This window comes from Piliocolobus tephrosceles, chromosome 1, assembly GCF_002776525.5.
Source record: "Piliocolobus tephrosceles isolate RC106 chromosome 1, ASM277652v3, whole genome shotgun sequence".
Taxonomy (NCBI): Eukaryota; Metazoa; Chordata; class Mammalia; order Primates; family Cercopithecidae; genus Piliocolobus; species Piliocolobus tephrosceles.
This window is the reverse complement of record NC_045434.1, coordinates 186,099,868-186,110,661: the sequence shown is the minus strand read 5'-3', so window position 1 is coordinate 186,110,661 and position 10,794 is coordinate 186,099,868. Positions and strand designations below refer to the sequence as shown.

At 58.3% G+C, this 10,794-nt stretch overlaps 2 protein-coding genes across 3 annotated transcripts in view; one reads left to right on the top strand and one right to left on the bottom strand.

Moving 5' to 3' along the window:
* The window catches only part of SH3D21 (SH3 domain containing 21), a 14,360-nt gene extending 11,791 nt beyond the window's left edge, over positions 1-2,569 (top strand). The window contains exons 11-16 of the mRNA XM_023232179.2: positions 394-487; positions 582-634; positions 761-855; positions 994-2,165; positions 2,253-2,316; positions 2,394-2,569. Coding sequence (XP_023087947.1) covers positions 394-487; positions 582-634; positions 761-855; positions 994-2,165; positions 2,253-2,316; positions 2,394-2,465 — 1,550 coding nt within the window. The 3' untranslated portion in view covers positions 2,466-2,569. The remainder of the gene's footprint in view (positions 1-393; positions 488-581; positions 635-760; positions 856-993; positions 2,166-2,252; positions 2,317-2,393) is intronic.
* A 793-nt stretch (positions 2,570-3,362) lies between these two features.
* Positions 3,363-4,947, bottom strand: EVA1B (eva-1 homolog B). Of its 2 annotated transcripts, none has more exons than XM_023232181.2 (3): positions 4,767-4,947; positions 4,279-4,375; positions 3,363-4,060 (listed from the first exon to the last, which is right to left on the bottom strand). In XM_023232181.2, the coding sequence occupies exons 2-3, from the start codon at positions 4,343-4,345 to the stop codon at positions 3,624-3,626; spliced, it is 504 nt and encodes a 167-aa protein (XP_023087949.1). In that variant the 5' UTR covers positions 4,346-4,375; positions 4,767-4,947; the 3' UTR covers positions 3,363-3,623. The 2 variants fall into 2 exon arrangements, with proteins under 2 accessions (XP_023087949.1, XP_023087948.1); XM_023232180.1 differs by having other exon boundaries at positions 3,363-4,109; positions 4,767-4,909.
* Positions 4,948-10,794: the final 5,847 nt, after the last annotated feature.

The window sequence follows — 10,794 nt, the reverse complement described above, 5'->3', positions numbered from 1 at the left end:
CAAGGCAGGTGGATCACGAGGTCAGGAGATCGAAACCATCCTGGCTAACACAGTGAAGCCCCATCTCTACTAAAAATACAAAAATAAATTAGCCGGGCATGGTGGTGGGTGCCTGTAGTCCCAGCTACTCAGGAGGCTGAGGCAGGAGAATGGCGTGAACCCGGGAGGCAGAGCTTGCCGTGAGCCAAGATCACGCCACTGCACTCCAGCCTGGGCGACAGAGCGAGACTCTGTCTCAAAATAATTATTTATAATAATAATAGAAAAATTAGCCAGGTGCGGTGGCGCATACTCAGACAAGATTAGCCTCCTGCCCACAGTCCCCTGCACACAGCACAAGACAGGGCCAGCGACTGTCAGATGGATGAATGCTCCACTCCTCTCTCTTCCCAGCTCCTATTAAGGAACCAAAAAAGTTGATGCCCAAAACATCCCTCCCCACAGTCAAGAAACTAGCAACATCCGCCACTGGGCCTAGCAAAGCCAAGTAAGGAGCAGGATGGGGTTGGGGGAAGGAGGAGGGTAGAAGGAACGCCCCTCCCTGTGCCCCACTCTGAGGGCCTGATGAAGATATGTTCCAGGACATCTCGGACACCCGGCAGGGACAGTCAGAAGCTCACTTCCGGAGACTCAGGTAAGGGCTGCCCTCCAGTGCAGGGAGGACTGGAGGACAGGGATGGGGTGGCTGTGCGGACGGACAGAGGTGGGAAGAGACTGAGGGTCAGAGTAGGCTTGGGTCCCTGAAGTTCTGCTCTCTTAGGCCCCAATGATGGCTTCCAAAGTGGGGGTTCGTGTCACCCTGGCCGAAAGCGATCCAAAACCCAGACTCCCCAGCAACGCTCTGTGTCCGGTCAGGTGAGGGGCAGGAGACATGGGAGAGTGGGGATGCTGGGCAGAGGCTGGTTCCCAGCTGTGGTGTGCACGGGTGAAGTCTCCCAGGCCAAGGGGAACCAGACTCAACCTGAGCTGAGACTTCACCTCCCATCATGGCAGGAGGAAGAGCACAGCAGCCTGGCAAAGGCCCCCTCTGTGAAGAGAACCCCCATGCTGGACAATACCACAACCCCAGAGAGGCCCCCAGCTCCAGAGAATGCCCCCGGCTCCAAGAAGATCCCAGTTCCTGACAAGATCCCCTCCCCAGAGAAGACCCTCACTCTAGGCGACAAGGCCTCTATCCCAGGGAGCTCCACCTCAGGGAAGATCCCAGCTCCTGACATAGTCCCCACCCCAGAGAAGATGGTGACTTCAGAGGACAAGGCCTCTATCCCAGGGAACTCCATCCCAGAGGAGGCCCTGACTGTGGACAAACCCTCCACTCCAAAGAGGGTCTTTTCAGTGGAAGAGGCCAATGCCCCAGAAGTCCCACCAATGGATAAAGTCCCTGATCCAAAGATGGCCCCTCTGGGGGATGAGGCCCCCACCCTAGCAAAGGTCTTGACCCCAGAGCTTTCTGAGGAAGAGGTGACCACCAGAGATGACATTCAATTCCATCACTTCTCTTCGGAGGGAGCCCTGCAGAAGGTCAAGTCCTTTGTAGCCAAAGAGGCTCCATCATCCCAGGAGAAGGCCCACACACCAGAGGCACCCCCACTCCAGCCTCCCTCCTCAGAGAGGTGTCTGGGAGAGATGAAATGTCCCCTAGTTAGAGGGGACAGCTCCCCACACCGGGCTGAGTTGAAGTCTGGGCCAGCATCCAGGCCCGCCCTTGAGAAGCCCCACCCCCAGGCAGAGGCTACAACCCTTCTAGAGGAGGCACCTTCCAAAGAGGAGAGGACCCCTGAAGAGGAGGCATCCACCAACGAGGAGAGGCCTCTAAGAGAGGAGGTGCTCCCGAAAGAGGGAGTGGCTTCCAAAGAGGTGCTCCCCAAAGGGGGAGTGGCTTCCAAAGAGGAGGTGCTCCCCAAAGAGGGAGTGGCTTCCAAAGAGGAGGCTACCCCAAAAGAGGAAGTGGCTCCAAAAGAGGAGGTGCCCCCTATAGAAACAGCCTTTGCCCAAAAAACACATCCTATCAAGCCGTCTCCAGACTCCCAAGAGACACTCAGGCTCCCCTCCTTGCTCCCGCAAAATTGCACGGAAAACAAGAATGAGGGAGTCGATGTAACGTCGCTGAGGGGCGAAGTGGAGTCTCTAAGGAGGGCGCTGGAGCTGATGGGGGTGCAGCTGGAGTGAGTGGGTAGCGGCGGGGGTTGTGGAAGGTAGGGTCCCCCCTAGCCCTCACCTGCCCAGCGCCTCACCTCCGCCTTGGCCCGCAGGAGGAAGCTGACCGACATCTGGGAGGAGCTGAAGAGCGAGAAGGAGCAGCGCCGGCGGCTGGAGGTGAGGCGCGGGTCCTGGCGGGAGGGGGCTGGTGGCGGGTGGCCCCCTGACACAGTCTCCACCTCACTCCCGGCCAGGTCCAGGTGATGCAGGGGACCCAGAAGTCCCAGACCCGGGGCATCATCCACGCGCAGACGCAGACCTACTGAGGGCGGGCCTGGGAAGGGACCACGGCCCGACCTGGCTGGGGCCACCCACGTCCTTGCACACGACTTTGGGAAACGCGAGAAAGTAAACTCTGCCTTGCAAGGCGCCACGCCGGTCTGGTCGCTAGGGGCGGGGCCTGCGCAGGGGCAGGGCCTGGGCCTCCGCATTCCTGACGGTCCCTCCCGGGCACATCTGTCCTACATGTGGCTCCCATTACCGTTCCCCAGGCCTGCGCGCGGCTATTTTTATCCACCGGATGGTGAGGGGCGGGGGAGAGCGTCTCCTTCGGACGCCAGCAGCGCGCTGGAGAAATGGCGGGCAGGAGGGGCCCAGGCGGGGTCGGGCTCTGACGCCCAGCCTAGATTCCGGAATCCAGCTGTGCGCCGGGGAGGAGCCGAGCGGGCCTTCTCGCGAGCTCGGACCCCTCCCAGCTGGCCTCCCTGTCCGCTCAGAGGGACTCCTGCCCTCTCGCTTGAACGCACCTCGCCGCAGACGTGAAGTTCACGGCCCAGCCCAGCACGCATGCTTACACCGGGGCTAGTAGGACCTTAGCCTCGAGGTCAGGGTCCTGAGGCCTGGTGTGTGTGTGTCATTGCAATGTATGAACCCAAGGCACTGTGGGGACAGGGCTGCGTGTGCCCAGGCTTTTGCCGGTAAGGAATGCGTTATGCGTGAGGAATGCGCGTGCACTTGCTCTGTGTGTGAGGCTGGGCGCAGTTCTGTGGCCTGCCTTTCTGCTGGCTGTGAAGTGAACGCGGGCAGGTGTGCTGTGTCGTGGGGTTGGTGGGTGGGGGTGGTGCAGCTAGGGTAAGGGAGTCAAGGGGGGCCTCAGCCCTGGGACCCCTGCGTGGCAGGAGCCTGGGGGCCGCTGGGGGCAGGAGTAACAGAGGGAGACTGAGTCACTGAGAATGCAGCTTTCTTTCATTTGGTCACTTCACCTCTTCATCACCCCCAGAGAGGGAGTGGGGACCCTGCATCCTGCCCCTCCCCTCCCCCGGGTTCTGGCAGGACTGGGGAAGGGAGCCTCGCGGGGGCTGGCGGTCCACGCCCAGTAGCACCTGGGAACCCTGTGGGCCGAGGCAGTCCGAAGGTCCGGAGCAGGTCTGGGCTCATGTGCAGGTCCGGCACCCCGAGCGCCTTGCAGCGGGAGCCGGGGCCCATCAGTAATAGTGCATGCGGCCCAGGGTGCCCGCGCCCGTGGCCGTGGGGCTGGGCCCCAGCGTGCCTGTGCCCAGCAGGTCCGGCTGCCCGGTGCGCCAGATCTCCCGCAGGATCCTCTCACGCTCCTCCAGCCGCTGCGCCCGCTCCAGCTCCTCCGCCGATGTGAAGACGTTGACACTGAGGGGCCCGTCGGGCTCCGCGGACAGCTCGGGGCCCGGCAGCGTGTCGTCGGGGCCCAGCCGCGTCACCGTGTCCTCCTCGTCTTCGTCGTCGTCCTCAGGCTCCAGGGTGCTGCTGCGGGGGTCCCGGCGCTGAGCCGGGCCCCTGGGCCGCGGGCGGGGCGCCCACGAGATGCTGATGACGAGCAGGCAGAGGGTGAGCAGCAGGCCGAAGCAGACGCCCAGCACGAAGTAGAGGCCGAAGCTCTCGGGGTTGGCTGCGGGGCACAGGGCGGGGGTCGTCCCACTTCCAAAAGACCCCAGGTTCTAGGTGTGGGGACGAGGCCTGTAACCCCTACTCGAAGGGCATTAGGGAACCGCCAGCGGGCAAAGGGGCGGGGAGCGGGGTGGAGGGGACGGGCAAGGCGCTGGGGAGGGAAGGGGATGGTGGGCAGGGAAGGGTTCAGGCCCCCAGTCTTCCGGCGCCCGCCCTCACCGCGGATGTGCGCGTAGGCAGCCAGGCTGTTGCTGAGCAACTCCATGTCCCTTCGCGGGGCATCCATGCTGCTCTGGGGGGCAGCTCCCCTGCCAGCCTGCGAGGTCAGCAAAGTCAGATCCTCCTCCCAGGCTGGAGCCCACCCCGACCCCTTCCGCGGGCAGCTCCTCTCCTGGGAGCCGCGGCCCCAGGTTCCACCCTGGAAAGAGCGCTTCCCTGACTTCGTGGCGGCCCTGGGCCCTGCCCGGGGGAACCCCTCTCCCGGGCGCGGACGCCCCTCCAGCCCGGGGAGCAGCGCCGCGGCCCTCGGGAGGCCCCGCCCCCTGGTGAGGTCCCCAGCTGGGGCCCGGTTCCGCTGTCCCGGGGCGGGATGGAGGACAGGAACGCTGCGCCTCCACGCCCCAGGCGGGCTCCGGGAAGGGAAGCCGCCTCCCTCCTCGCCCGGCCGCCCTGCGGAGACCCACCGGCCCGGGGCCGGGCCCACTCACCGTCAGCGCCCCGCTTCCCTGTGGCCCGGCCCCGGCGCGTCCCGCGGTCGCATACACTGGGCCCGGCCGCCCGCGCCCGCTCCGGTCCCGCCGCCCCTCCGGCCCCGCTGGGCTCCCAGACCGCGGCAGCGCGGGCGGGACACGGGCCGAGGGACCAGCCGGCGGAAAGTTTCCTCCGAGGAAAGAGGAGGGACGGGGCGGGGCGGGCGGGGAGGCGGGGAGGAAAAGGGCTGGGAGAGGAAGGGGAGAGGAGCGGGCAGCCGGGAGGAGGGAGGTCCCGGCCCGCGGGCCGTCCGTCCCCCACAGGAAACCGCCGGGGAGGCCGCGGCAGGGACCCGCCCCCAGGCCACTAACAACAACAGTGAGGATGGAGCTCTGCCTGCGTGCGGGCCAAGGGCTAAACCCTGGACAGGTTCTTTGACTTACTCCGGCTGACAACCCTGCAACGTGGTACCATTATCTCCACTTCGCAGATAATATAAACGGAGTCTTGGAGAGATTGAATTGACTTTACAAAAACTGTCGGGATTTGAACCTGCTGTTCTCTGACCCTAAAGCCTGAGCTCGAAACCACCGCTCCCCCTCCTAGGAGGCCCCATCCAGGGAAGGCGCTGCTTCTCTTCCCTAGACCCATGCCGGTGTGGAAGGGAGGGGACTGTCCACCCTTCCTCCCTGGGCCCAGGCTTGAATGTGCCCCTGGCCGAGCTCTGGTCTGGTCACGCAGGGTTAATGATTGTTAGACTCCAGCTTTGAGCCAGGCACCGTCCAGCAGCCTCGCAGTCCCCAGCGTGGGGCCTCTGTGCCTGCAAGCTCCTGCGCTCTTGTGCACCAAGCAGCTTGTGGCGGCTTGTGGCAGATCCCACCCCATCCCCCCCCCCCCCCAGGCAAAACCTCCCTGTGCTCACACACGCATTTCCCACCTGGGCTTGTGCATGCAATGTGGTGTGTGATCAGTGTGTGTGGCTGGGGGCTTCTTTCTGCCCTGTCTCCCCGGGGCCCCCCATCATGGGCCTCCCCTCCCTTGTTGGAGCTAGGATGAGGGGGAGGCCGTCTTGGCGGGAGCCTTAGAGAGGAGGAGGGAAGGGGGAGAGGAAATTGCAGACATAGCTGAAGGCGCTGCCTGAGGCCTGTGGGCGAGCGACCCTTTCTCTGTCCGGGCTGCAGACCCCTACTCCCCCAGTCCCGAGACTGGGTTCAAGTGGAGGGCAGATCTAGATGGGGGAGGACCAGGACTGACTCCTATGGGGATGGAAAAGGGACTCCTGGGTGTCTTTGTGACTGTTGAATCTGTTCTGTGAATGTGCGGGGAGGTATTTTTGCCCACATCTGTATTTGTCTGTTAATGTGATGTATTTGAGTATTGTTGTGGGGGCGAGTATGTCTGTATATAAATCTGTGCAGCCACTAGTCAACAAATATTGTGTATGCCTAGCACTTCCTAGTCTAGTCCACAGTATCTGTGGATTTAACCAACTTTGCATCAAAAATATTCAAAACCAAAATTGCATCTGTACTGAACATGTACAGAATTTTTTTCTTGTCATTATTTCCTAAACAATAGATTTATTTTATTTTTCTTTGAGACAGGGTCTCACGCTGTCACCCAGGCTGGAGTACAGAGGTACTGTCTCAGCTCATCACAGCCTCTACCTCCTGGGCTCAAGTGAGCCTCCCATCTCATTCTCCCAAGGAGCTGGGAGGGATCACAGGCACGCACCACCATGCCTGGCTAATTTTTGTAGAGATGGGGTTTTGCCATGTTGCCCAGGCTGGTCTTGAACTCCTGGGCTCAAGTGATCCACCCACCTCAGCCTCCCAAAGTGCTGGGATTACAAGTGTGAGCCATTGTGCCAGCCAATAGTATATTTTCATAGCGGTTACATTATATTAGATATTATAAGTAATCAAGAGATGATTTAAAGTATACAGGAGGATGTGTGTAGGTTAAATGCAAATACTGAACCAATTTATTTTACATCAAGGACTTGAGGATCCTCAGATTTTGGTGTTTATGGGAGGGAGCCAATCCCTTGAGAATACTGAGGGACAGGGGTTTTTTTGTTTTTTTTTTTTGTTTTTGTTTTTGAGATGGAGTCTCACTCTGTGGCCCAGACTGGAGTGCAGTGGCACGATCTCAGCTCACTGCAAGCTCCGCCTCCCGGGTCCAGGCCATTCTCCTGCTTCAACCTCCCAAGTAGCTGGGAATACAGGCGCCCGCCACCATGCCCAGCTAATTTTTTGTATTTTTAGTAGAGACAGGGTTTCACTGTGTTAGCCAGGATGGTCTCGATCTCCTGACCTCATGATCCGCCTGCCTCAGCCTCCCAAAGTGCAGGGATTACAGGCGTGAGCCACCACGCCCGGCCCTGAGGGACAGTTTTAATGGGGATTTAACAATAAACAGAACAGACACAAATCCTTGCCCCAGTGGAGCTGACACTAAATTGGAGAAATAATAGAAGATAATCTCAGATGCTTCTAAGTGCTGGGGGAGGGGGGTGACAGGATAGGATAACGTGATGGAAAACACCTGGGGGTGGCTCTCACAGGGACATCCACAGTGACACCTGAATCCTAAGGAGGGGGCAGTTGTGCCAGGATCTGGGGAGAGTGTCTGGGCAGGAGTAAGAGCGTGCTTGGGATACCTCCCTCCAAGGGCAGAAAGCCATGTAGATGGTGTGTGGGTACAGGGGAGAGTGGCAGGGGCTGCCCATGCAGGGACTCGCTGGCCTTGCTGATGAACTTTGCCCAGGCTGGAGTACAAAGGCTCGATCTCACCACAACTTCTGCCTCCCGGATTCAAGCGATTCTCTTGCCTCAGCCTCCCGAGTAGCTGGGATTACAGGCATGCACAACCACACCCTGCTAATTTTGTATTTTTAGTAAAGATAGGGTTTCTCCATGTTGGTCAGGCTGGTTTCGAACTTCCGACCTCTGGTGATCTGCCCACCTTGGCCTCCAAAGTGCTGGGATTACAGGTGTGGGCCACCGTGCCCGGGTGCTTGGTTTTTAGTGTAAGGGTGGTGGGGAGCCCCTGGAGCATTGAGCAGGGGAGTGTCATGGTCCCGTGACACATTTTGGAAAGATCCCTGTGGTGGTTCAGTGTGGGGTGGGCCACTGTGGGCAAGAAGGGGAGCAGGGAGGGCAGTGAGTGGGCTGGCAGCTGTCCAAGCCCTCAGGGCCAGTGGAGAGGCGAGAGGGCTCAGATTCAGGCGGTGTTCTGAAGGGAGTTCCTGCACTGGACTTGGACATGAGGGAGAGAGGAGTTAGAACACTTTCACACTGGGCTGGGGCACCTGAGGAAAGCCCATGTGGGGAAGCAGGTTTGGGGGAAGTCAGTTTCACTGTAAATAGGTTAGACTTGAGATGCCCATTAGATATCCAGGTGCAGGTGTTGGCAAGGCAAGTAGAACCCCCAGGAATCTGGCTGGAAGTGATATTTGAGAGTCCTTACCACATAACATGGATTTACCACCCCAGAAGTGGATGAGACCGAACACCTGGGCTGAGGGGGCAGAGAGAGAAGGGTCTGAAGTTCAAGCCCATGGAGGGGTCTCCTGGAGGTGAAGTCAGCAAGGAAAGACCAGTGAAGTAGGAGGAGAAACAGGCCAGAACAGGGACGTGATCAGCCAAGTGTGATCGGGCTGAGAGATGAAGATGAGGCCAGAATTTGCCCACTGCCTTGGCCGAGATTTGAAGACCGTCAGCAATATTGAGTTTCTGTGGGTTGTATTCCTGTTTCTTCAAGAGATGTATGTCACTGACTCTTTGCACAGGTAGCTTATTTATGTGCAGCACTGCTGGGAGTGCATGAGCATGTGTTGTGTGCCTCAGTTCATGTGGCACATACCTGTGTGCCTCAGTTCATGTGGCACATGTGTTGTGTGCCTCAGTTCATGTGGCACATACCTGTGTCTGTGAGAGTCCACGTGTGTGCTCCTCTATGTGCAGTCTAAAATTTTGGATCTGTTTCTGTTAAGCTTGTTTGCATGCACCTCTGTGCTATGCAGCTCTCTGTATCTCTGCCTGCAGGCAAAATTGTGTTTGTGTCTGGGTTGGTATGTGACATATGTGTTTGGAGTGCGTCAGGTATGACTCAGCCCTAGTGGAGCAGGATGAGGGTTGAGATGGTTGCTGGTTGCTTCAAAGAGAGGGGCGCACATTAACCAGAGTGCTGTCTTCTCCAAGGGCTTGCTGTGGCCAAGCCAGGCCAGGTGAGAGAAGCGGCAGCCTTGCCCTGGAGGGTTTTGAGAAGCACTGCTCCTGGAGGACCTGGGGAACGTGCCTGAAACCTTTGGCCAATGTGGCTGTCCCCACGGTCCACATGCCCTCCCCACCCCCTGCCTAGCTGCTTGACTGCCTGCTGCTCCCCAGCCCACCAGCCTGTCGGTGGGTCAGCCCAGCCACCTGCTTCGGATCTCTCTGCAGGTGTGTCACCTGCTGTTCTGGCCCTCATCCCTACTATCCACCTGCCCATCTCCTCCCTACCTCCTCGCTGCCTGTCTGCCCAGGACTTACCTGCTGTCTGCTCACCCACCTGCTTGTTGACTGCTATCTGCCTGTGAGACTAGAGATTTGTCACCTTGGAAAGCACGGAGAGTGCTCCTAAGATGAAACACGGGAAGGACAGGCCTTGATGGAAGGTCAGGGGGCTGAGAGATCCAGAGCCTATGGGAGGGGCCTTGGGAGTTCTGGCATATTCAGGACCCGGTGCAAACCCAAGCACAGCTCTGCTCCCAGCCCCAGTGGCCAAACTGAAGGCTGGCCATGTCTTTTCTGCTGTTGACATGGGCCTCACCCAACCGTGGGGATAGGTCTTGGATGGAGGGAAGAGGGGGACTCACCAGGGGCCTCCTGAGTCCTTTGAGTGTCCCCACGACCCCAGCACCAGGACAGCTGCTGGAAAGAGGGTACTGGCAAAAATTTGCTGAATGAACAATAATAGGCCCGGTGTGGTGGCTCATGTCTGTAATCCCAGCACTTTGGGAGGCCGAGGTGGGCAGATCACTTAAGTCCAGGAGTTTGACACCAGCCAGCCTGGGCAACATGGCAAAACCTGGCTTCTACAGAAAACTACAAAAATTAGCTGGACACGGTGGCGCACACCTATAGTTCCTGCTACTCAGGAGGCTAAGGTGGGAGGGTTGCTTGAGCCCAGGAGATCAAGGCTACGGTGAGCCGTGATCGTGCCACTCTATTTCAGCCTGGATGACAGAGGAAGACCCTGTCTCAAAACAAACAAAACAGCAACAACAAGAAAACAATAATAGGGACATTGAGTACCCTTTCTGGCACCTGGCACTCTGCCAAATGCTGGGCACGCTCCGACCCTTCAGTCTTCCCAGTAATCCTGTGCAGTTTATAGCATGGCTCCCGTTTGCCAAGAGAGAAGTGAGGCTCAGCGAGGTTAAGCAGTGCCTGTGGAGTCACATGGCTGCAAGTAGTGGCCTGGACTGGACTGCAGAGTCCATGCTCCCCACCACTTTCCACCGGGCAACTCCAGGCCATGATTCTCCACCCCTCAGACCCAAAGCTGCCTTTTCATAATGCTTGCTGTTGCTCCCTTTATGCTTCTGAAATGAAATTTACGGCTAATATACCAACCTTTATATCTAATTAAAATTCATCCAATGGTTTTTTAGTCCTTATTAATATATAAGAAATACAAGGTAATGATAGTGCGTTTGTGAAGTGCCCAATTGCTGGGGAAGCTCTGTGCACAGACTGACGCTGGAGTGTGGTGGTGTCAACGTCTGAAACGATGAACTCTTGCTAAACTTCTGAACACAACGAAGTGCACGTTTCCTCCTCTTTACAGTCGTTGCATTCCTGGAAAATTCAGTGTATACTAGAATGCATACACTTTGTGTTTATATGCAAAATGGAGTTAGAGCCTTGGCTCTGGTCATTAAAAACAAGCCTTTCACTTATGTTGTGCAGGATGTAGAATCTGCCTTCCTTCCAGGGCTGTCTGGATTCCCTGGCGCCACCCTTGTAACTGCCAGTCATTGTGGTGACCAGTCGCCTC

Coding starts and splice junctions, on each gene's coding strand:
- EVA1B (XM_023232180.1), bottom strand. CDS start 4,341: ATGCCCCGCGAAGGGACATGGAGTTGCTCAGCAACAGCCTGGCTGCCT. Junction 4,110..4,278: donor TGCCTACGCGCACATCCGCG/GTGAGGGCGGGC, acceptor CCCCACACCTAG/AACCTGGGGTCTTTTGGAAG.